At 44.0% G+C, this 23,620-nt stretch overlaps 2 protein-coding genes across 4 annotated transcripts in view; one reads left to right on the top strand and one right to left on the bottom strand.

The window, feature by feature from the left end:
- The window catches only part of TAF12 (TATA-box binding protein associated factor 12), a 28,045-nt gene extending 9,008 nt beyond the window's left edge, over nucleotides 1-19,037 (top strand). The window contains exons 1-7 of one of the 3 annotated variants that reach the window (XM_059896343.1): nucleotides 4,638-4,705; nucleotides 5,221-5,252; nucleotides 5,411-5,662; nucleotides 7,352-7,429; nucleotides 10,852-10,966; nucleotides 17,008-17,096; nucleotides 18,560-19,037. In XM_059896343.1, coding sequence (XP_059752326.1) covers nucleotides 5,235-5,252; nucleotides 5,411-5,662; nucleotides 7,352-7,429; nucleotides 10,852-10,966; nucleotides 17,008-17,096; nucleotides 18,560-18,595 — 588 coding nt within the window. In that variant the 5' untranslated portion in view covers nucleotides 4,638-4,705; nucleotides 5,221-5,234 and the 3' untranslated portion in view covers nucleotides 18,596-19,037. Of the gene's footprint in view, nucleotides 1-4,620; nucleotides 4,706-5,220; nucleotides 5,253-5,410; nucleotides 5,663-7,351; nucleotides 7,430-10,851; nucleotides 10,967-17,007; nucleotides 17,097-18,559 lie in introns of those variants that run through there. The other 2 variants (XM_059896333.1, XM_059896352.1) reach the window with 2 other exon arrangements.
- Nucleotides 19,038-19,721: 684 nt separating this feature from the next.
- On the bottom strand, nucleotides 19,722-22,788 carry LOC132368754 (ras-related protein Rab-39B-like). The gene is made up of 2 exons (XM_059927887.1): nucleotides 22,509-22,788; nucleotides 19,722-19,999 (listed from the first exon to the last, which is right to left on the bottom strand). The coding sequence occupies exons 1-2, from the start codon at nucleotides 22,786-22,788 to the stop codon at nucleotides 19,722-19,724; spliced, it is 558 nt and encodes a 185-aa protein (XP_059783870.1).
- Between the last annotated feature and the right edge of the window lie 832 nt (nucleotides 22,789-23,620).

The following is a 23,620-nucleotide window of genomic DNA, read 5'->3' as shown; positions in this document are numbered from 1 at the left end:
TTTATTTATTTATTTATTATTTTTGGCTGTGTTGGGTCTTCGTTGCTGCACACGGGTTTTCTCTAGTTGCAGCGAGAGGGGGCTGTTCTTTGTTGCGGTGCGCGGGCTTCTCATTGCAGTGGCTTCTCTTGTTGTGGAGCACCAGCTCTAGACGCGTGGGCTTCAATAGCTGTGGCTCGCGGGCTTCAGTAGTTGTGGCTTGCAGGCTCTAGAGCGCAGGCTCAGTAGTTGTGGTGCACAGGCTTAGTTGCTCCGCGGCATGTGGGATCTTCCCAGACCAGGGCTCGAACCTGCGTCCCCTGCATTAGCAGGCAGACTCTCAACCGCTGTGCCACCAGGGAAGCCCCACAGTTTGTTTAATGATTTACCTATTAAGGGACGTCTGAATTGATTACAGTTTTTGATTATTGCAAATAAAGCTATGAGCATTCGTGTACAGGTTTTTGTGTAAACATAAGTTTTCATTTCTCTAGGATAAATGCCTAGGATTGCAGTTGCTGGGTCATACAGTAGTTGCGTGTTTTTGTTTTTTTTTTCCCAAATCCACTTTATTGAGGTATAATTTGCATACAATAAAATGTATACATTGTAAACATATAGTTCTGTGAGTTTTGATAAATGTAGCAGCTGTGTAAGCATTCCCCCACTTAAGATACAGAATGTTTATATCACCTCAGAAACTTCCAACCTGCCCCTGTGCAGTCAATCTCTGCCCCATCTGTCACTAGAGATTTGTTTTTAGATCATTAGATATTAAAATTTCATATAAATGGAATCATATAGTATGTATTCTTTTGAGACTGGCTTTTTTTTCACCTAAATATTTTAAGATTCATTCCTGTTGTTTTGTGTATTCGTGATTTGGTCTTTTTTTTCCTTTTTTCATTTTTTTTAATAAACTCTTTCCTAGAGCAGTTTTTAAAATCCATTTATTCATTCATTCATTCATTCATTCATTTATTTATTTAGGAGACCCTGCTGAGATAGCAGTGTTAGATTTACAGGAAATTTGGGAAGATAGTACAGGGTTCCCATATACCCTGTACCCAGTTTCTCCATTATTAACATGTTACATTAGTATAGTATATTCATTACAACTAATTAACCACGTCTGATACATTATTATCATTATTATTTTTAATATTTATTTATTTATTTTATTTTTGGCTGCGTCAGGTCTTAGTTGTGGCACGTGGGATTTTTTGTTGTGGCACGCAGGATCTTTCATTGTGCGCACAGACTTCTCTTTAGTTGTGGCACGCGAGCTCCAGAGCACACAGGCTCAGTAGTTGCGGCGCACGAGCTCTCTAGTTGTGGTGCGTGGGCTCAGTAGTTTTTTTTGTTTTTTAAATTTATTTTATTTATTTATTTTTGGCTGCACTGGGTCTTCATTGCTGCACGCGGGCTTTCTCTAGTTGTGTCAAGCGGGGGCTACTCTTCGTTGCGGTGCGTGGGCTTCTCATTGCAGTGGCTTCTGTTGTTGCAGAGCACGGGCTCTAGGCACGCAGGCTTCGGTAGTTGTGGCACGTGGGCTCAGTAGTTGTGGCTTGCGGGCTCTAGAGCGCAAGCTCAGTAGTTGTGGCGCACGGGCTTAGTTGCTCCGCGGCATGTGGGATCTTCCCGGACCAGGGCTTGAACCTGTGTCCCTCGCATTGGTGGGCGGATTCTTAACCACTGCGCCACCAGGGAAGCCCCGGGCTCAGTAGTTGTGACGCATGGGCTTAGTTGCCCTGCAGCATGTGGGATCCTACTTCCCCGACCACAGATCGAAACCCAGGTCCCCTGCATTGGAAGGTGGATTCTTAACCACTGGGCCACCAGGGAAGTCCCTGATACATTATTATTAACTGAAGTCCATAGTTTATTCAGATCTTAGTTTTTCCATTTAGTCTTCATGTCTTTTTAGGCTCCTCTGTGACAGTACATGCTTAGATTTTTAAGAAACTGCAAACTGTTTTACAGAGTAGCTATTCCATTTACATTCCCACTGGCAGTGTGTGAGTGATCCAATTTCTCTGCATCCTCGTCAGCATTTGGTGTTGTCACTATTTTTTATTTTAGCTATTCTGATAGTTGTGTAGTTATATCTCATTGTAGTTTTAATTTGCTTTTCTTTAATGACTAATGTTTTTGATTGAATGTCTTTCAATTTGCTTATTTGCTACCTGTGTATCCTCCTTGGTGAAATGCCTGGTGTGTCTTTTGTCCACTTTCTAATTGAATTAATTTTTTTTGAACTATTGATTTTTGAGAGTTCTTAATGCATTCTAGATACTAGTCTTTTGTTGGATATGTAGTTTGTCTTTTTTTGGATATGTAGTTTCTTCTAGTCTGTAGCTTGTCTTTTCATCCTTTCTACGTGGGCTTTCACAGAGGAAACTTAAAATTTGATGAGGGCCAATTTATCAGTTTTTCCTTTTATTGATCATGCTTTTGGTGTCATGTCTAAGAACTCTTTGCCTAGCTAGAGCCCAAAGATTTTCTCCTGTTTTTTTTTTTTTTTTTTCTCCTGTTTTTTCCTAAAAGTTTTATAGTTGTACATTTTACATTTAAGTCTGTGATCCATTTTGAGTTAATTTTTGTATAAAGTGTTAAGTTTAGGTTTCTGAATATTTTTTAAAGATATTCTAGGGACTTCCCTGGTGGTCCAGTGGTAAAGAATCCACCTTACGATGCAGGGGACACGGGTTTGATCCCTAGGCAGGGAACGAAGATCCCACATGATGCAGGACAACTAAGCCCGCATTCCACAACTACTGAGCTCATACGCCTCAACTAGAGCCCGCGTGCCGCAAACTACAGAGCCCATGCGCCCTGGAGCCTGCGCACCACAACTAGAGAAGAGAAAACCCACACGCCACAACTAGAGAGAAGCCCACATGCCTCAACGAAGATCCCGTGTGCCACAACTAAGACCCGATGCAGCCAAAAATAAATAAAATAAATAAATACTAAATAAATCTTTAAAAAAAATAAAAAATAAGGACTTCCCTGGTGGTACAGTGGTTAAGAATCCACCTGCCAATGCAGGGGACATGGGTTTGATCCCTGGTCCAGGAAAATCCCACATGCCGCGGAGCAACTAAGCCCGTGCACCACAATGCTGAGCCTGCGCTCTAGAGCCCGCAAGCCACAACTACTGAGCCCACGTGCCACAACTACTGAAGCCCACGTGCCCTAGGGCCTGTGCTCTGCAACAAGAGAAAGGCTGCGTGCAGCAACGAAGACCCAACGTAGCCAAAAATAAATTTTAAAAAATAATAAATAAAAAATAAAGATATTCTATATTTTATCTAGTATATGATTTTATATTTAAAATTTAAATATCTGTTCCATCTGGAATGGAGGAGTGTGTGAAAGGAGGAGTGTATTACTCCCCCCATTCCAGATTGATCAACTGTTTAAATTTTATTTTATTTATTTTTTTGTAAATTTATTTATTTATTTTTGGCCGTGTTGGGTCTTTGTTGGTGCTCGCGGGCTTTCTCTAGTTGTGGCGAGTGGGGGCTACTCTTCATTGCAGTGCGTGGGCTTCTCATTGCGGTGGCTTATGTTCATACTGATAATCTTTAATAGGCTTTTTCATAGGACTTGATCTGGGAAAATAGTTTGCTTTTATAACATTAGGACAACTGTTACCATGTTAACAATCTTTTCCTTTCCCATTTCTTCCATTGGTAAGATTTGTGGGTAAGGGAAAAGGAGACGTGGACCACATATGGTTTTAAAAAAGTAGTCCTGGGGGCTTCCCTGGTGGTGCAGTGGTTGAGAATCTGCCTGCTAATGCAGGGGACACGGCTTCGAGCCCTGGTCTGGGAAGATCCCACATGCCGCGGAGCAACTAGGCCCGTGAGCCACAACTACTGAGCCTGCGCGTCTGGAGCCTGTGCTCCGCAACAAGAGAGACCACGATAGTGAGAGGCCCGCGCACCGCAATGAAGAGTGGCCCCCGCTTGCCACAACTAGAGAAAGCCCTCGCACAGAAACGAAGACCCAACACAACCAAAAAAAAAAATTAATTAATTAAAAAAAAAAAAAAGAGCTAAGGAGGAAGCTGGGTGGAGGGGAGTTAGGAAATCATTAAAAAAAAAAAAAAAAGTAGTCCTGATGCTGTGCTGCCCCCCTCAGCTGGCTCTTGGCCAACAAGTTTCTCTTGATCACTTAACCAGTGCATAGTTAGTTGCTTTTATTAAGGGTAAACCAGGAGAAGATGATTTCTTGTATTAGAGAGTTAGACAATTTGTTGGAGAGGAACTCAGCAATAGGTACTTATTCAGGTTGCTAAGCTTTATCAAGTTCTGAAAACATTGCCATGATTCTTGCAGGTTCAAATACCACAATTTTGGCCAATAAAGTATTTCATATGCTGCTAGCTTATCTCTAACAATAGTACATTCATTTTATTGTAAGAGAGTCTTAATGTTACTATTGTCATCATTAATTAATTTTAAAAGTTGTATATGAAAGAAATGGAGATGTTTTTCTTGGTGCCCAGTTGGAATAAGGAAATGTTCTCCACAGTCAGTTTGCCTGCATTCTGGTTGTTGAAGATGTGCAGGCCATGCAACTGAAATGGTTCTGTGGCAAGGGTGGTGCTTGATGCCAGTTGTTCATTTACAGGTAGCTTTTGAAAATGGCTGCCTCTCATTTCACCGGGCTCACAGCCGTTGCTGATGTAATTAAAGATCTAGACACTCAGATAGCTGTAAGTAAGCTCCTTGAGGTCACTGTGGGTGGAACTTCCTGAATGTGCTTCTGATCTTGATGACACCAAAGCTGATGTCCACGGAGTCAGCCTGATGGCTCTAAAATTTAGAAGTCTTGGCTACTCCAGCCTAGAGACTCTGCATGTATTTAAAGATTGCTAACACTCAGAGAAAATTTGCCCTTGATGACAGTGAAGAGCTTACTTTTAACAATTGCTAAAAACTGTGTTTATTAGGCCCTGACATAGACTTAAGCATGTTTTGAAACGCCAAAATGAACTAATCTGTTTTCTGAAGTTTTGTGACTAGGTTTCAAGTATGTGATTGTGCCATGATTTATTTGAGTTTAGCATTATTTGATGTTCAAAAATAATGCATGTAGTACTTAACCAAGTATTCTATTTTTACAAAGTCTTCAAAAATGTCTTGCTCATTCTAGTTTATTTTTGTACATAAGATTCCTCATTTCATTTACTTTCTTCTTTATTTCACTTGTGTGGACTATTTTATTCAGCTTTTGGAGAAGAGATGGTTTCTAAATATCAGGTGAGAGCAATGAACGTTCTTCATTCCCTCCATTTTCAATGTGCAGGTATCAAATGAAGACCCTTCAAAGTCTGACAGACCTCATAGAATTTTACTTTTAAAACTCATCCTTTATTACATGTACTTCCAGAGCTAATTCTCTTGTTTTTCTTCTACAGTTGATTGGCCTTGGTCCTCATAGCTCCAAAAAGAAACAGGATCTCGATAAGCTCTATGAGCTGAAGTCCAAAGCGCGGCAGATTATGAACCAGTTTGGCCCCTCAGCCCTAATCAACCTGTCCAATTTCTCATCAATAAAACCGGAACCAGCTAGCACCCCTCCACAAGGCTCCATGGCCAATAGCACTACAGTGGTAAAGATCCCAGGCACTCCTGGGACGGGAGGGCGTCTCAGCCCTGAAAACAATCAGGTATCATCCGCTTTTTGTTCTCTGTGGGCACCTCTTATCTGTTCTTTGAAGCAGTAATACTCTGAGAGATGTCCATCTCAGCTGCTGCCTCTTCCTCTCAGACTTCTCAAGTTCTTTATCGAAATATCATGTACATTTATCAGTTTTTACTTTGTAGTATTTATGTGTGTGCATGCATATACATATACATACATCCATATATACACGCACTGACACAACACCTTGCCTGTGACAGGTTTTTATATATTTATATATAAATATATATGCTATATAATTGTTAAATAAAATAAAATAGTTAAATAATTAATGGATTCATTATTCATTATTCCTGTAATGAAAGTACTCTTGCCTCCAGTCTTTTCTCCTAGTTCATCTAGCTGCTGCCTTTATTTTCTGCAGTGATTCTAAAATCTGACCCCCTCTTTCTACCCATGATCCTGATTCTGTCCTCCAGAGCCATAAGAAATAAGTATACTCTCTTGACTTGGGCCTTGTAGGCTGGGTAGAATAGGATGAGGAGACAACAGTTCAAGAGAATGGGGGAGGAACTAGCAACGGTGAATGGGAAGTGTTGGGCAGGTATTCAGGAGACCAACCCATGATGGGCGTGGTGTTGGAGAAGAGCAGGAGATAAAATTGTATAGGTAGGATTACGGCAGAACATACTAGGCCTATGCTAGTCAGTTTCCGTTGGAACTTTTAGTCAATAAACAATCTTTGCAAATATTTAATAAGCTTAAAAGTAACATAATAAAAGTCGTATATCTTAGGAGGATTAACTTGACAGTAAGGGGACAAGAAAGGTAGGAAGGGGGTCACACTGGGAGGAACACCAAGTCTAAGACTTTTGCAGTAAATCAAGGTATGTGGCAAAGGCTTGAATTAAGTGATGGTTGAATGGATAGATCTGAGACACTATTAACAAATATTTATTTTAAAAATTATTATTTTTTCCTTATTTCCAATGTCATGCAATGCTTATCACGAAACTTTAGAAAAAGAGAAAGAATAATAGCCCAGAATTCTACCACCACCCCAAAATAACTATGGTTAGCATTTTAGTGTATGTCTTTTGATCCTTCTTTAGTGGCATATATATGTGGTATAACATTTCCTTTATGAAAGAGGGATCATAGTTGTACATACTTTCACAAATATCGATATTTAGTTATACAGAGATGAACACATGTTCCCTGCCCTCAAGGAGCCCTCAGCCTATTAAGTCAGAAACAGGCAAGTTTATAAATGTATACAATGATAGAAGGGTACACAGGGTACAGTGGAGGCCAAAGGAGGAAGTGGTTGCTTTTACCTGGGTGGGCTGGGAGAGCTTCAGAAAGGAGGCACTGTGAGCTGAGCAGGTAGGACGAAGGGTAGAAGAGCTTGTCCAAAGGCAGCAGAGGCACTGTACAGCTTGTGGTGGTCAGAAAATTGCAAATTAATGTAGAGTTTACTGAAACTATCTGACAGATGTTGGCCTCTCTTCCATATTGCTCTTTTTGCCTTTCCCTAGGCTATTTCTGTCTTGAGACTATAGTCTTGTAGTAATAGCACCAAGTAAGCCAGACTGATAATTCTTTGGAAAGTAGAAACCAAACCCAACAAATTGATAGCCTTTCATTATAGGGTAATGAGGTGTTTGTTTCTTTGCTACTTGGCTGAAAAAAATGTTCTCCCAATTAACTTTAGGTATTGACCAAGAAGAAATTACAAGACTTAGTAAGAGAAGTGGATCCTAATGAGCAATTGGATGAAGATGTGGAGGAGGTAAGGTGGGATTGGGTACCCCAGAGACTGTGTCCCTGAGAAATAGTATAGAATAGCCGTTAAGAGAACAGATTTTAGAGGCAGACAAGTCTGAATTTGAGACTTGGCTCTGTGGGTGGGTCAGTTAACTTTTCTGAGACTCAGCTTCCTCCTGTGTTGGTAAGGTATGATATTATTTATCTACAGGGTTATTGTCAGGGTCCCATGAATAACTTATACAAATCACCTAGGAGAATGCCTAGCACTTTATACCTAACAGCACTGCTACTTTTGCCTGTCAAAAAGGGCATAGGCTGCTGCTCACAGGCAGTCACTTTCAACAGTTTTAATTGTTTCTAGAACATTCCTCTGTATTTCTAAGTAATATTCTTTTTTTTTTTTTTAATTTTTGGCTGCATTGGGTCCTCACACAGGATTTTCTTTAGTTGTGGTGAGCGGGGGCTACTCTTCGTTGCAGTGCGCAGGCTTCTCGTTGCGGAGGATGGGCTCTATGCGCATGGGCTTCGGTAGTTGTGGCAGGCGGGCTCAGTAGTTGTGGCTTGTGGGCTCTAGAGCGCAAGCTCAGTAGTTGTGGCACGTGGGCTTAGTTGCTCCATGGCATGTGGGATCTTACCGGACCAGGGCTCGAACCCGTGTCCCCTGCATTGGCAGGCGGATTCCTAACCACTGCACCACCAGGGAAGCCCCTCTTTCTTTTTCTTAATTCATGTACAAATTTTTCTGTGGGCATACATTTTCATTTCTCTTGGATATCTACCTAGGACTGGAATTGGTGAGTCATATGGTAACTCTGTGTTTTTCCTTTGAGGAACTTCCTGTTTTTACAAAGCATTCCATCCTTTTACAGTCCCACCAGCTGTGTATGAAGGTTCCATTTTTTTAATCTTAGTTTTTTGATAATTTCTTCTCTGCTTTTTTTCTTTCTCTGTAGAATGACAGTTGGTTGGATGTTGGATCTTCTGCATTGATCCTCTTAGGTTTTTTATCTTTTCTCTTTTTTCATTTCTTTGTAATTCTAAATTCTACTTGCTGGGGAGATTTTCCTTAGTTTATGTTCTAAATTTTAACTTTCTTTTATAATAAAAATTTTAATTTCCATGAACTTTTTCTTGTTGACTTTTTTTTCCCTAAGCCATTCTGTTCTTATTTTACGGTTGTAGTATCTTATTTTTCTCTCTAAGGATATTAATTACGTTGTTTGACATTTTCTTCTTTTCCCTGCATTGTCTTGTTTCCTCTGGGTCCCTTTTTTCCCCTTTGGTTTGTTTATTTTCTTTTTAGTGTTGGAGACTTTCTTCAAATGTCTGGTGATCCTGGCTATCTGTTCTTAAAGAATGAGCCACTAAAAACCTGATTTGAAGCAGAACTTATTGACTGATGGTCTTTGCCCAGTCATGTATTGGTAAATGTTTAACAACCAGCTCTGTGGAGAAAAAGACTCTGACTTTCAGCATTTCCTGATTTCTGTGGTGTAAATATTCTCACTATGCCCTATTTTAAGCTATCAACATTTTGTCACTGAATGCAGGATTGGAAGAAATGCATATAATTGGCCTTCATGACCTCATCTAATCTGGCTCCAGCATACCACTGGCTTCGCTTCAGAATAATTTGTCCATAGTCAGCCTTCTTAATGGGGGATTCCCTAATCAGTATCTGTAAGTCTTTTCTCTGGAATCATTTGGTATATGCAGAGAAAAATCCTTTAGTCTCCTATCTGGAGGGTTTATCTCTAGCTTCTAACGTTCTGGAAGCAAGGCAAGAGAAAGAAAGGGGCTGTGTCTTTCCCTTGTCTCTGCTGTGTCTGGTGTACTCTCATCTGTAGCCACTCCTGTTCAGTTTTTCTGGGGAGTAAACCTACTGTGTTCTGGGTCAGGTACGTGTGGGAAGTCACTTGGCTGCTTTTGAAGTGTGGGGGTTGGGGGACTACTCTGTACAGACATGTAACAGTTGTCCAGTTTTTAGCTCCATACCTCAGTCCAGTCTTCTGTGGTTAATCACACCTCCGAATCTTGGATCTCTTAGGAGTTGCGAAGGGCAAATCAGTTCGTTCTCATTGGCGTCCCCTCTGCGTGCATTTGTGTTATACCTTCTGTCTGCTAGGTCAGTTCCCATTCTTCCTTTGTTACCTCTTAACAAAAATTTACTTTAAAAGTTTATTGGAGGGCTTCCCTGGTGGCGCAGTGGTTGAGAATCTGCCTGCCAATGCAGGGGACACGGGTTCGAGCCCTGGTCTGGGAAGATCCCACATGCCGCGGAGCAACTAGGCCCGTGAGCCACAATCACTGAGCCTGCGCGTCTGGAGTCTGTGCTCCGCAACAAGAGAGGCCGCGATAATGAGAGGCCTGCGCACCGCGATGAAGAGTGGCCCCCACTCGCCGCAACTGGAGAAAGCCCTCGCACAGAAACGAAGACCCAACACAGCCATAAATAAATAAATAAAAATTTAAAAAAAAAAAAAAAAAAAAAAAAAGTTTATTGGAATATCTTGTCCATTAAGGTTTTCTCTCCTATTCTTGTTGTCTTTGTGGATTTATATGTCTTTTTTTTTTTTTTCCTTTCTTGTTATTTTAATGGGTGTAGGGAAGGAGAGGAGGTCATTTTTAGAGTTGATCTGCCATGTTTAATTAGAAATCTTTCCTTTAGGTGGTATCCATTTGGTTCCATAGGAAAGATGACAATGCATTGATAGTCCAGCAGAACAAGGAATGTTTATAACTATAGTTGTAATTTTATTTTATTTTATTTTTTTGGTCAGCAGAGGAAGCCATGAGGAAGGTATTCACTGATCAAAATTTCAGTTTTTTTAATGTAGATTTTTAACTTCAGAATTCTGATTTTGCTCTTCACACAGTCTAGAAATAATTGATAATGAACTGGAAAGAATCCAGGATTTGGACTCAGAACCTTGAGGTTGAATCCTGGTTTTGCTGCTTAATAGTTACATGGCCATGAACAAGTTAATCTCCCTGAATCTTAGCATCCTCCTCTATAGAGTTAGGGTAAAACCTATGCCCCATTTTTTTCACAGGATGATTATAAGGACTAGGTGAGATAATGGAAATAAAAATGCTTTAAGGGCATATGAGGGAGTGAGGATTTAATGATTCACTTTTATTTTCCTACCTAATTCATAAGAAGATGTGGAGGGGGTAGGGGTTGGGCCGGTTGATAGCTGCTAGGTACAAAGTATGGAAAGTACATCCTCAGAAAGGTGTGAGTTTCTCTCAACCTGGTTAATGAGTTAATGTGTTTCTCTTGTGGTCCTTACTCCTCTTCCCCACCTTCGCTCAAATGCTGATTCCAGGCCTTCTGTTAGAAAGCCTGACTGAATATGTGATTCAAGCAGATACAGTTGTCCCAGCAACAGGAGCCTGCCCTGCCAGTGTCATGGTTACTCTCCCCCACTTTTTTTCCCCCAGATGCTGCTGCAGATTGCTGATGATTTTATCGAGAGCGTGGTGACAGCAGCGTGCCAGCTTGCTCGGCATCGCAAGTCCAGCACCCTGGAGGTGAAAGATGTCCAGCTGCATCTAGGTATGTGGTCTCGTTTCTCCCTGAGGTAGCCACACCATTGCTCCTCCAGGAACCTTCATGCCGGGATCAGACTTCTGGGCTCTGGGATTTATGTATTCATGCAATAGTAGCATTAAACAGGAAAGAGAAATCCATGCATGGTAGGGGGAATGAACCCTGGCCTTGGGTGTGCCACTTTCTAACTGTACCACCTTATCCTTCCTAGTTACTTTCTCTTAGAGCTGGTTTCCTCATTTGTATAGCGGGGATCATAATACCCTCCTTACAGGGTCGTTGTGAGGATTATGGGTTATGTTCGTAAAGTGACTGGCACAAAGTAAGAGCTTAGTAAATGTAGCTATTATATCTCTACCATACATATAATGGTATTTTCCTTCCAGTTTTTAGCTTATTGATGTATTTTTCTCAAGAACATTATATCCATAATGTACATATAATTTTGTATTCTGCTGTTCTACTTAATAGACACTAAATTTGAGCTTCGGTTTTTCTGGGAGATACTCATCTAACATTTTTTTGTTGTTGTTGTTAAGATATATATATATTTTTAAATTATTTATTTATTTTTGGCTGTGTTGGGTCTTTGTTGCTGCGTGCAGGCTTTCTCTAGTTGCAGCGAGCGGGGGCTACTCTTTGTTGCGGTGTGTGGGCTTCTCATTGCGGTGGCTTCTCTTGTTGTGGAGCACAGGCTCTAGGCGCACGTACTTCAGTAGTTGTGGCACGTGAGTTCAGTAGTTATGGCTCATGGGCTCTAGAGCTCAGGCTCAGTAGCTGTGGCACACGGGCTTAGTTGCTCTGCGGCATGTGGGATCTTCCCAGACCAGGGCTTGAACCTGTGTCCCCTGCACTGGCAGGCAGATTCTTAACCATTGCACCACCAGGGAAGCCCTCATCTAACATTGATAATTGTAATCACTTGGAAATGAATAAGCTACCCCCCTGCATTGGTTGCAGTGTGATCAAAAGAAAGGGGACAGTCTGTGACTACAAAGACAGTCAGGCCAAGGGAATGAGGCAGAAGATATTAAGGGATTGAGTGCAGATCAGCCCATGGCTGAAAGGCTTCCTTCCCAGTGTCAGGGAGATACTGCTCCGGGAGGCACTGGTAGTGGAGGTGGAATAAATAACACACTTCTGGTAAACATTGCTGGTATTAATAGCAAAAGACAGCTATTTCAATTATTTATTATTGTGTAACAAACATGGCTTAAAACAGTAACAGTTGTTCGTTTTGTTCATGGGCCTGGGGGTGGACTGGGCTTAGCTGGGCAGCTTTGCTAAGGATCTCTCATGTGATTGAAGTCAGGTGGTGGCTGGGGCTGAGAGTGTTTTGAAGGAAGGCGTATTAGTCTCCTAGGGCTGCCGTAACGGTACCACAAACTAGATAGCTTAAAGCAACACAGACTGGGGGCTTCCCTGGTGGTGCAGTGGTTGAGAATCCGCCTGCCAATGGTGGGGACGTGGGTTTGATCCCTGGTCCGGGAAGATCCCACATGCCACGGAGCAACTAAACCCGTGTGCCACAACTGCTGAGCCCACGTGCCACAACTACTGAAACCCGTGCGCCTAGAGCCCGTGCTCCGCAACAAGAGAAACCACCGCAATGATGAAGCCCATGCGCCGCAACAAAGAGTAGCCCCCGCTCACCGCAGCTAGAGAAAGCCTGTGTGCAGCAACGAAGACCTAACGCAGCCAAAAATAAATAAATAAATTTATTTTTTTTAAAAAAAACAAGAAAGGGCTTCCCTGGTGGCGCAGTGGTTGAGAATCTGCCTGCTAATGCAGGGGACACGGGTTCGAGCCCTGGTCTGGGAAGATCCCACATGCCACGGAGCAACTGGGCCCGTGAGCCACAACTGCTGAGCCTGCACGTCTGGAGCCTGTGCTCCGCAGCATGAGAGGCCGCGATGGTGAGAGGTCCGCGCACCGCGATGAAGAGTGGCCCCCGTTTGCCGCAACTAGAGAAAGCCCTCGCACAGAAACTAAGACCCAACACAGCCAAAAATAAATAAATAAATAAATAAAATTTAAAAAAAAAAAAAAAAAAAAAAAACAAAAAAAAAAACAAGAAAACAAAAACACAGATTTATCCTCTTAGTTCTGTAAGCCAGAAGAACAAGGCTAAGCTCTCTCCAGTGCCTCTGTTGAAGAATCCTCCCTTGCTGCTTCCTAACTTCTGGTGGTGGCCAGCAATCCTTGGCATTCTCTGGCTTGTAGCTGCATCGCTCCAGCCTGTGTCTCGGTCTTCACGTGGGCTTCTCCCCTGTGTGTCTGTGTCTCTCCTCACAGGACACCAGTCATGCTGGATTAAGGGCCTACCCTCCTCCAGTATGACCTCATCTTAACTACTTATGTCTGCCAACAACCCTATTTCCAGTATATTCTGAAGTACTGGGGGTTAGGACTTCAATACACCTTTCTGGAGGACACAGTTTAACCTGTAACAGAGCTTCATCATGTCCACGTCTGATGCCTGGCCTGGAACACTCAAAAAGCAGGGACTCTACAAGTTTCTCTCTGTCTGTCTCTGTGGTTTCTCTACCTGGTCTCCTCATATGCAGTCCCAGGATAGCTGGACTTCTGCATGGCAGCTGCGGGCTCCTAGAACAAGTGTCCCATAACCATTTGGCAGAAACAGCATGGCCTTTGGTAACTCAGTCTCCGAAGTCACACAGCATTACTTCTGCTGATTCCTGTTCTTTGAGGCAATCACAAAGACCTGTCCAGGTTCAAGGGGAGGGAATACAGACTCCACTTCTTGATGACAGACATGTTTTAAAACCACCACAACACAAATGCATAGAGACAAAAAGTAGAATGGTAGTTACCAGGGACTAGGAGGATGGGGGAATGGGCGTTACTGTTTAATGTGTACAGAGTTTTGGTTTGGACTGATGAAGTTTTAGAGATGGATAGTGGTAATGGTTGTGTGAATGTGCTTAATGCCACTGAACTGTACACTTAAAAATGGTTAAAATGTAAATTTTATGTATATTTTACCATACCAAAAAAAAAAAATCCCACAGCAGATTATATTACTTTCAAAGTTTAACATTCCTATTTTTAAAAATATTCTGTATTTTAATTGTTGAAAATAAAATTGGAATATGTTTCTTCATTAAGGGTAAGAATTATCACAGACATGGATACTCGAAAGTCTGCATGACCAGAATAGCTTCTGTAGTGGGCCTAATGGAACCTGAATCATAATCAGAAGGTTGCTTGGAGGCCCAGGATCAGGGTTTGGGGAGTTAGGGAACCTGGTGTTAACCATCTAGGCCTGCTGCCCACAACTTCCCTGCCCCGCACCCAGCAAGGATAAGCTTGCCAGCGAGGCTGTAAACTCTTGATGGCTCTCTTCTGGTCGGGCTGGGATGGGCACTGCCAGTGTTTGCTTCTGACCCGGCTATTTTCTATACGTGAATAGTTGAATAACCTCCCCTTCTGATTGACATGGTCTTTCTTTATTTCTGTTTTTTTTTTTTTTTTGATTAAGCATATTTATTTGTAGAGTATATATTCATACTAGTTCATTATCTTTAGGTTTAATTGAATGTAGATGTTCAGGGTTACTAAACTGATTAACTTATGTATCTCCTAACCTATTTTACTTGAATATGTGTTCAATATGTATATATATATATATATATTTTTTTTTTTAACACTTCCACAATATATATATATTTTTAATAACGTTTCTTTTTTTTTTAATATTTATTTATTTATTTGTCTGTGCCGGGTCTTAGTTGCAGCGTGTGGTATCTTTTTGTTGCGGCATGCAGGCTCTGAGTTGTGGCATGCGGGATCTAGTTCCCTGACCAGGGATTGAACCCGGGCCCCCTGCATTGGGAGTGCGGAGTCTTAACCGCTGGACTACTAGGGAAGTCCCCACAATATATTTTAATCAGAATCTATTATAAACATGTATATGCAAATACACACATATTACACATACACATATGTTATCATATATATTACCATAAATGCTATACAGTGCATGAATATTTATATTGTGATTACACCTGACATATGTTCCATTTGATTTGTCTGAAGTGAAGATCATTTGTTGAGACAGGATCTTTCTTCATAAATGTGAAAGTTAAATGAGATAATGAACATAGAATGCTTTGCACAATGCTGCTTTGTCCCAGCCATTTTATTACACATTTTATTCACTAAATGTTGTTGCTATTCTATTAATATTATATAAAATATAAATACAGTTAACCCTCAAACAACACGAGTTTGAACTGACCATGGTCCACTTATAGGTGATTTTTTTCAGTAGTAAATTCTGCAGTACTACCTAATCCACGGTTGGTTGAATCTGTGAATATGGAGGAACTGCATTTATGGAGGAACAGCATGGTTGGAGGGCTGACTATAAGTTATACGCAGATTTTCAAGTGCAGGGAGGGTTGGCGCCCCTGACCCCTGCCTTGTTCAAAGGTCAGCTGTACACACTTATTTAAATATATAGTTATACGTACTTACATGTTTGCATTCATGCCTGGTAGCTACTCTCTTTAAAGTGGCTTTGCATATCCATATCCTGATCCACTTTGTGTTGATTGTAAAGTGTAATTTCCAGAGAATAATCTTAGTGTCACTTTCAAGTACTGACAACAACTATTATTAGCAGAAAGTTTCATTTTTATTTTCAAAGAAATATTGGAAGAGAGCTGTATATAAAATAATTCTAGAACCAACCGTGAATCATTCATTCACACAATATTTGCTATGCATTAGACACAGAGTATAACTATAAAACCACTAATATTCAATTTGATTTTAAGTAAGTGCCTGCCTGGGGCAAATCAAATTTGCAGAACAAATGTTTTCAGTGCTTTAAGGGAGCATGATAAAGGAGTCCCCATGTAACTCCTTTTGAGTAGAGATTTATTCCCTAAATAATCTTCTGTAAGTATAATTATTTTTTTTTATATTGGATGTACTTAAAGTGCAGTACACTTTTTTTTTGGGGGGGGGGCTGTGTTGAGTCTTCGTTGCTGCGCGTGGGCTTTTTCTAGTTGCGGCGAGCGGGGGCTACTCTTTGTTGCGGTGCTCAGACTTCTCATTGCGGTGGCTTCTCTTGTTGTGGAGTACGGGCTCTAGGCGCGCGGGCTTCAGTAGTTGTGGCATGTAGGCTCAGTAGTTGAGGCTCATGGGCTCTAGAGCACAGGCTCAGTAGTTGTGGCGCATGGGCTTAGTTGCTCCGCGGCATGTGGGATCTTCGCGGACCAGGGCTCGAACCCGTGTCCCGTGCATTGGCAGGCGGATTCTTAACCACTGTGCCACTAGGGAAGTCCAGGACACTTTTATATGTGGATTTAGGGGGCCATGTGGCTATGCCAGTTACTGAAAAAGTGGAAAAACCAAATCTCTGCCCTCTGATAACTTGTAGTGACAGTCTTACAGGGATGGTCATATCCAGTGGCACAAGGACATGGAGCTGTGGCATGGACATACCTGTGTCTGTATCTGTATCTCTATGTATTTATCCCAGGCTCTGGGATTGCATTATGCCATTGAAGCCTCTCAACCATCCTATCAGGTGGTTATTTCTGTTGTTACCATATAAAAGGTGAAGAAACTGAGACCAACGTCATATTGCTCCACAGTGAAGCAGCAGAACTGGGGCTTGGCTCTTAACTCCAGATTGCAAAGAATGCCTTTCTGTTCCTACTCCTCCTTTCGGTTTGAGAGGGGTTACCTTGAGCATAGGGGTAAGACAATTGAAGAAACAAATAACTTTCCTTTCCTGAAGAGCTGCATGGAAACCTTAGGGCTCCACACTCAAAGTTTTGACTCATTTACCTCTTATTTCTTTGCAAGAAGGTCAAATAGTGTCCCTTAAAACCTTGGAGGCACCATATGTGATTCCCCCATTTGTGTCCCATAGAGCCCCTCTGCAGAGTTACTGTTAATTAGTACAGTTGATTGCCCAGATTAGTCCTCCCTGACCCTTGTCTGAGGGTCACACTGCACCTTGACACTACCTTCCTGGTCCCCTTACCTCTGTGTGGGCTTCTTCCTTACAGAACGCCAGTGGAACATGTGGATCCCAGGGTTTGGCTCTGAAGAAATACGACCCTACAAAAAAGCTTGCACCACAGAAGCTCACAAACAGGTGAGAAGGCTTCAGAGTCCCGGGCCAGCCACAGCTGATCCCTTGAGCTGTGTCTCAGAGAGAACGCACACAGCCACCATCACTGTGCTTGTCATTTCCCCCAAACGTCAGAGAGGGCACGAGGCAGCAGGGCTGCACGGGAGATCAGCCAGATTTTTCCTAGGTGCTTTGTTGCTGCCATATGGGGTCTCAGTTTTTTCTCTCAACTCTAATGGGTGCCACTTAAAGCTGTTGATTCTAGGTTCTTCTAACCTGTATGGAACTCGCCCCCTCCACATCTCTTTAAAGAAATTTTCCTTCATTGTTGCTGATTTGAACATCATCTAGGACCCTCCGACTAGAGGGCAGTTTAAGGAAAGTAGAAATATGCTGTACTTGTGCTAGGAGGTCGCACCCAGGCTGCTCTGCCAGGCGTCTGGCCTCTGCCCCAGCTTAACCTTTGTTCTCCGTCCCTCTTACTGCAGAACTGAGGGGTCAGTAAGAGAACCTGTCTCCACTTCTGCTGGGGAACAAGCTGTCCCAGTCATTGGTCAGTCTCATAGCAATGTTGGCCTCCATTTGACAAGTCTTAATTTAACTGGCTACTCTGATTTGAAAAGTGGGCTTTTTCCAAGCTTGATGGCCACAGTCGGGCAGTTCTGGCTGAGTGTACCTCGCTTTTCCATAGCCTGGGATCTCTGGAGTGGGTATGTTTACAGAGCTCATAGAGGAAGCCCTACAAGGAGACCGCCAATAGCCGGAATCAAAGGACTGCAATGTTGTTCAGAAGGAAGTCCCTCCAGGCAGTAGACGGTCATTTGGCTCTGCTCTCAAATTATCCACTTTTCAGCCCTATTTATTTATTTATCAATCAACCAATATCATAATGTTCAAACAATCTCTTAGTCAAAAAGAGTGAGCAAAGCAAGTCATTAATTTGGCCAGTGGCTGGTAATAGTAAGATTTGAAACCCATGATCTGAATGTTTCCCTGATGGGTTATGGTGGAAATTGTTAGGGTCAGTTTCCTTCATTGCAGGTTATCAAGTGAGGAATGTCAGCTCCCTTTACGTGTTGGCAACAGGCTCAAAACAGAGCCCTCTTCCTTATTTTCTCCATCATCAGAGAAGGAGATTAGGGGAAGGGGGTAAGCCTAGAAAGCACATGTTTTGATGGCCTGTCCCTTAAATCCCCAAAAGGCAGGAGCTGTCACCTTCTGCTTTTAACTGTTTTTACCATCCTGCTAGTATAGGGCTTTTGGGGTCTTTTGGTCAATGAAATGGGTCCACTGGCCTATGGAAACTTCTCTTAGGGCCCCGCAGACTGTGCTTGAGTTAGAAGGAGTCTGCTGAGCTGCCCTGTGCCTGTAGGTTCCTGAGGAGTCCAGCCTATGGTGTAGACCGTGCTACCTGGTAGCCACACATGGATGTCCTGGAAAGTTCCTGACTCTAACCTGTGTAATTGCTTATTTCTCTCTCCTTTCAGAGAATGGCATTGATCCGGAAAACAACCAAGAAATAGCACATGGAAAGGTCAGGGAATGGACAACAATGTATTTGGAGATACTTGAGCTGAGACCTCAGCCATCTCATCCTTGGATTTTTTTTTTTAATGCTTTACAGAGAAGCATATATTTTTTATTAACAGTGCAGCAATATCTATAATGACTGAGAGGATCTGCCAAAAGAATAAAGCCTCCTACCCCAACTTCCGGTCCCTTTTTCCTGCCATCTCAAAGAGGAGCAGTGTATCTTCCAGAGAAGATTTTATTTGTGGTTTATTATATAAGTGATTGAATTGGGGAAAAGCATTATGGTCTTGTTTGGTGAGAGAGTATTAGCAGAATTTGTAGAGGTTTTTGTTTCCTTCTCCCTCCCCCTTTTCCCTGTACTTTGTAATGTCAGTGTTTATATGAATATGACTTTCATTTGCTTTTCCAGAATAAAGAAGTTATTAATCGAAAGACACAGGGTGCATGGCTTACAGACTTTGAAATGCCAGAGGAGGGTAAGCAAGGCTGGATGTAGCTCTCTAGTCAGCAGATGGCAGCACCATTATTCATTTCTGTGATGCAGGAAAAAACCCAGGAATTTTTCCATTATTTTACTCCAAGGAAGGCCTTACCATCAGTAGGACTTTTAGTCCAGATTGTCTGCCATAAGAACTGAGCAGGGCGACCTTCTCTCATGAGCCCCAAACTGAAGAGGCATCCTGATTTGGGGAAATCCTTTTTTGACCTGCTCTTCTGGAACTTCTGGAGTTCATCCTTGACGCTAAGAAAGGATGGCAGTAGACCTGGGGAAAGGCCTTTCTGTGCAGGTTTCTGTCTGTTCTCAGTTGTTGGTGTCCCTGATCCTAGTATTTTTACCATCGTGCGGAGGAAACCAGGCCCCTTGAGACCTCAGGGTCATGACCTTCAGTGGCACCTAGCATCATCCTGTTCTGTTCCTGGCAGAGCCCTTGTGGATTGTGAGGGTTCTGTGGGCTTCAGGGGGTGTAGCTGTTCCACCCAGGGGCCACCAGCATGGATACATCCACCTTGCCGTGCTTTGGGCCTCTGCCTCCTGAGGCTTGGTCTGTGGTGGGACCCTGCTTTTCACTCCCTCCCACCCTGGGTTTGGCTCCACGATCCCTCTCTTCACAGCTCTTAGATCTCTTGAGTGAGCAGCTTGAAAGCTGTGCTGATGTCACCGTTGCTTTCGGCTGAGGTCTCAACGTAGTGAGCGCCCCAGGAGGCAGCCAGCTTCTCCCCTCCCCCCGGCATCACCTCTCCCTCAACCACCAGGTCACTCTTGTAGCCTACCACCAGGAAGAGGATGTTGGAGGGTTTTGCTTTCTCCAGAACCTCCCGATGCCGCTGGGGGACGCTCTCAAAGGATGTTCTGTTGGTGATTGCCAAGCCGCAAAAGGCCTCCTGCCAAGTTCCTGCAGTAGGAGCGAGTCATTGGCCTCGGCAGCCAAGAAGGAATCCAGAATTAGTTTTGAATCCTCCATTGAGGACAGAAGGGGACAGGGGAATCAGGGCAGTTTAATGGAAAGAGCTGGGTAGAGTCAAAAGACCTCAGTTCTTGATCAGCTGCGTGACAGGTGAATGGCTTCAGCCAGCTAGTCGTCTTGTCCTGTATGTATACTGAGAGGCTTGTTCATTCAGCGAGTATTTATAAGCTCTGCCCCTTCCCATGCCAGGCATGGCCTGCAATGATGAATGAAAACAGGGAGCGACCTGCCACTGAGTGAAAGGAAAACTGCTTCCATGACCAGGGCTGCAAAGAAGAGACTCCCAGGGCTGGGGAGGGCGTCTGAGCAGTAGAGCTGTAATTTGAGGAACTCAGGGGAAGGCATGGGGATCACTTTCAAGGAGAGAGAGCTGCACGTATGCCAGCCCCGTTGCCGTGTGATGAGGCGAGACGGGCCAGGTCCTGCAGTGCCTTTTGTAGGTCCCAGCAAAGAGTGGCCTTTACCCAAAAGGAGCAGGAGCCATTGAAGGATTTTAAGCAGAAGCATGATGCCGTCAGGTTGATGTTTTGAAAAGCTCACTCTGGCCAGACAGTGGAGGCGGAAGAGAGGGCATTTGTGGAAGCAGAGGTTCCTGAGAAGGTTGTTGCCTGGACTGAAGTATTTGTGACGAAATGGAGAGAAGGGGGAAATCTGACAGCTGTTTAAGTGGTGACTGGAGGTGGGGGTACTGGAGAGCGGGGTGTCACCCAGTGATCTGTCGGGAGTCTTCTGACTCGGTGCCTGGCGCAGCTCAGCCCCTTGCCCTGGGCACGACGCCCTCTACCTTGCTAAGTAACCAGGCCCACCTGATTCCCGAAGCCCAGCACAGTCTGAGCACACATAGGACTTAATACATGCTGAGGAGCCCAAGGGGTGGCAGGGCTGGTGAATTTGTGCCCTCCAGTGTCGGGAGGGTCTTGGTAAGAGTGCTTATTAGGTGCCGTGTTTTATGCTAAGCACCTTCTGTGGATAAGCTTGTTTTCCCAACAGACCTGAAGAAACAAGTGTTTGTCAAGCACTTTGTTTGCAATATCTCATTTAATCCCATTTTCCAATGAGGAAACTAAAATTTAGAGTTTAAGTAGTTTACTCAAGATCACACAGGTAGGACTTCCCTGGTGGCACAGTGGTTAAGAATCCGCCTGCCAACACAGCAGGCAGATTCTTCCCTGCCCAGAGCCCTGGTCTGGGAAGATCCCACATGCCACGGAGCAACTAAGCCCGTGTGCCACAACTACTGAGCCCACGTGCCACAACTACTGAAGCCCGCGCACCTAGAGCCCGTGCTCCACAACAAGAGAAGCCATGACAATGAGAAGCCTGCGCACTGCACCGAAGAGAAGCCCCCGCTCGCCACAACTAGAGAAAGCCCGCGTGCAGCAACGAAGACCCAACACAGCCAAAAATAAATAAATAAAATAAATAGATTAGAAAAAAAAAAGTTGCCTTTGTTTAAAAAAAAAAAAAAGATCACACAGGAAGTAGTGATGGTGCTGAGATTTCAACCAAGTCCCTCTGACTCCAGAACCTGCACTCTTAACTGTGCTCTAAACTATCTCCCCAAGTCCTGTGGGGATAGAGGTGGGAGTGACAGCGCATGCAAAGGTCCGGAGGTATAAAGAAGTCACTGCATCACTGTGGCTAAAGCACAAGGTGCCACATGAGGAGAGAACGGCCGGAGATGAGCACAGTAAGCTTGGGGGTGGACAGCCCTCAGGCCTAGTGATGGGGTCCGGTGCTCATGCTTTGGAGGCCGCCATGTGTGTGTCTTGTGGGGAGTGGGGGGAGTTGGTACATAGTGTGGGAGGCCCAGAAGGCTGGCTCTGGGCGTCCCACCTCTCTTCAGCCTGAGCAATCTCTCTTTTAATTGTGGAGGATTTCAGGGCTCTGAGAAAGATCCCATCTGACAAGAAGATTCTGATGCTAAAAGCAGGCATATAAACAAAACGTTTGAAAACCACTGCACAGGTAATGGGGAGCCAGTAAAGTTTTAGATGGAGGATTGATGTGATTATATCTGCATGTTAAAAACCTTGCTCTGGCTGCCAGTGGAATTGGAAGCAGGCAGGAGGGGGACCAGCCAAGAAGTTGGCTGCAGTTAATTTGGACTAAAGGTAAAGGAATAAGGCTTGAGGTTTTCCTGAGAAAGAATGAACCAAAAGGCAGGTGTAGGAGGTGGTCACAAAAACGGGGGTGAGTTTTGAGGACACAGAAGAAGCCATCTGGGATGAGGAAGCCATCCTAAAGAGGGTCCCTCTTGCATGAGGTGAAGCAGGGAGGAGGAGGACAGAGCTGGACTAAGCTCTCACAGTTCCCTATAGTTAGGAAAGGCCCCCGGAGTCACCCAGCGTAGCCTCTTATTTTACAGGTAAGGATATCGAGGTCTGGAGAGATCATGTGGCCTGCCCGTGGTCACAGGGTAGGCCAGGACTCGGACCTGTGCTCTTGGTCCAGAGTTCATCTTTGTCACGGCCACCAAGGCCGCTTCTCTTCCTGATGGGTGGGCTCTCCCCCTGAGGGGTGGGTGGTGACCTTTCCTGGCCAGCTGGACCCCCAGGCTCTGCCTCCATGAAGGGCACGGAGAAGTCCACCGCCACTGCCTGGGCGACACCCTCGACAAAGATGCCCTCCACGTAGTTTCTCAACAAGGATGGTTTGTCCACATTTGGGTCTCCTAGGAGGAGGATGTGGAACTGGTACTGCCAGAGAGGGTCCATGTGGTGCAGGAGACCAGCCAGGAGGAGAAGCGAGCCCAGAACTGAGGCATAAACCACGTGGTCTGGGGCTGGCTCAGACTTGCAGTGAGAGACGTAGAACCAGAACCCAAAGGCAGTCAGGGGCTTTTGGGTCTAGGCTCCCCAGGATATGCCCAGACCCAGGCTTAGTGAAGCCTCCGGGACAGAGTGCCATTTGAAACCACCATGCAGAACTGAGTCCCTTCAAGACAGAAGCAGGACTTCCCCAAAATAGAGGCCCTGGTCCTATACCGATCCTGAGAAGTCCGCAGGTGTAGCTCAGAAGACCGTGGGCAGCAGGCCACAGCCCCCATATGCGAGGATGTCCTTCCTTCTCTCTGCTGGCCTGAGTCCCAGCCCTAGGTCTGTACCTACAGGAGGGAGGGTTGTGCAGTGTGAGGCTTGCCTCTCCCAACACTGGGATTTCCATGGGACATGTCCCAGCCAGGGGCCCTGGAGAAATCCTCCCACACCTGTCAACCACAGACCGAGCACCAGTTCCCCCTCCAGGGCCAGGATCCTAAGAATAACATTTATAAAGAGAAGGGAGAGTAAAACAAGATTGGCCATTCCTGCTGGTGTTTGTTGAAGCTGAGTTATGAGTACAAGAAGTTCTTCATACTACTTTATACTAGTTTTTTTTTTAATTGGAGTATAGTTGCTTTACAATGTTGTGTTAGTTTCTGCTGTACAGTGAAGTGAATCAGCTATATGTATACATATATCTCCTCCCTCTTGGACCTCCCTCCCCCGCCCATCCCACCCATCTAGGTCATCACAGAGCACCAAGCTGAGCTCCCTGTGCTATACAGCA

Source organism: Balaenoptera ricei, chromosome 1 (assembly GCF_028023285.1).
Source record: "Balaenoptera ricei isolate mBalRic1 chromosome 1, mBalRic1.hap2, whole genome shotgun sequence".
Classification (NCBI taxonomy): domain Eukaryota; kingdom Metazoa; phylum Chordata; class Mammalia; order Artiodactyla; family Balaenopteridae; genus Balaenoptera; species Balaenoptera ricei.
Note: the sequence above shows the minus strand (reverse complement) of the source record. Positions and strands in the feature narration are given on the sequence as shown.

Bases quoted from the DNA above. Each gene is read 5' to 3' on its own strand.
- LOC132368754 (XM_059927887.1), bottom strand. From the start codon at position 22,788: ATGGACCCTCTCTGGCAGTACCAGTTCCACATCCTCCTCCTAGGAGAC. The intron at 20,000-22,508 runs GTCCGAGTCCTG...CTCCTACTGCAG, and splicing joins ACTCTGGACCAAGAGCACAG to GAACTTGGCAGGAGGCCTTT.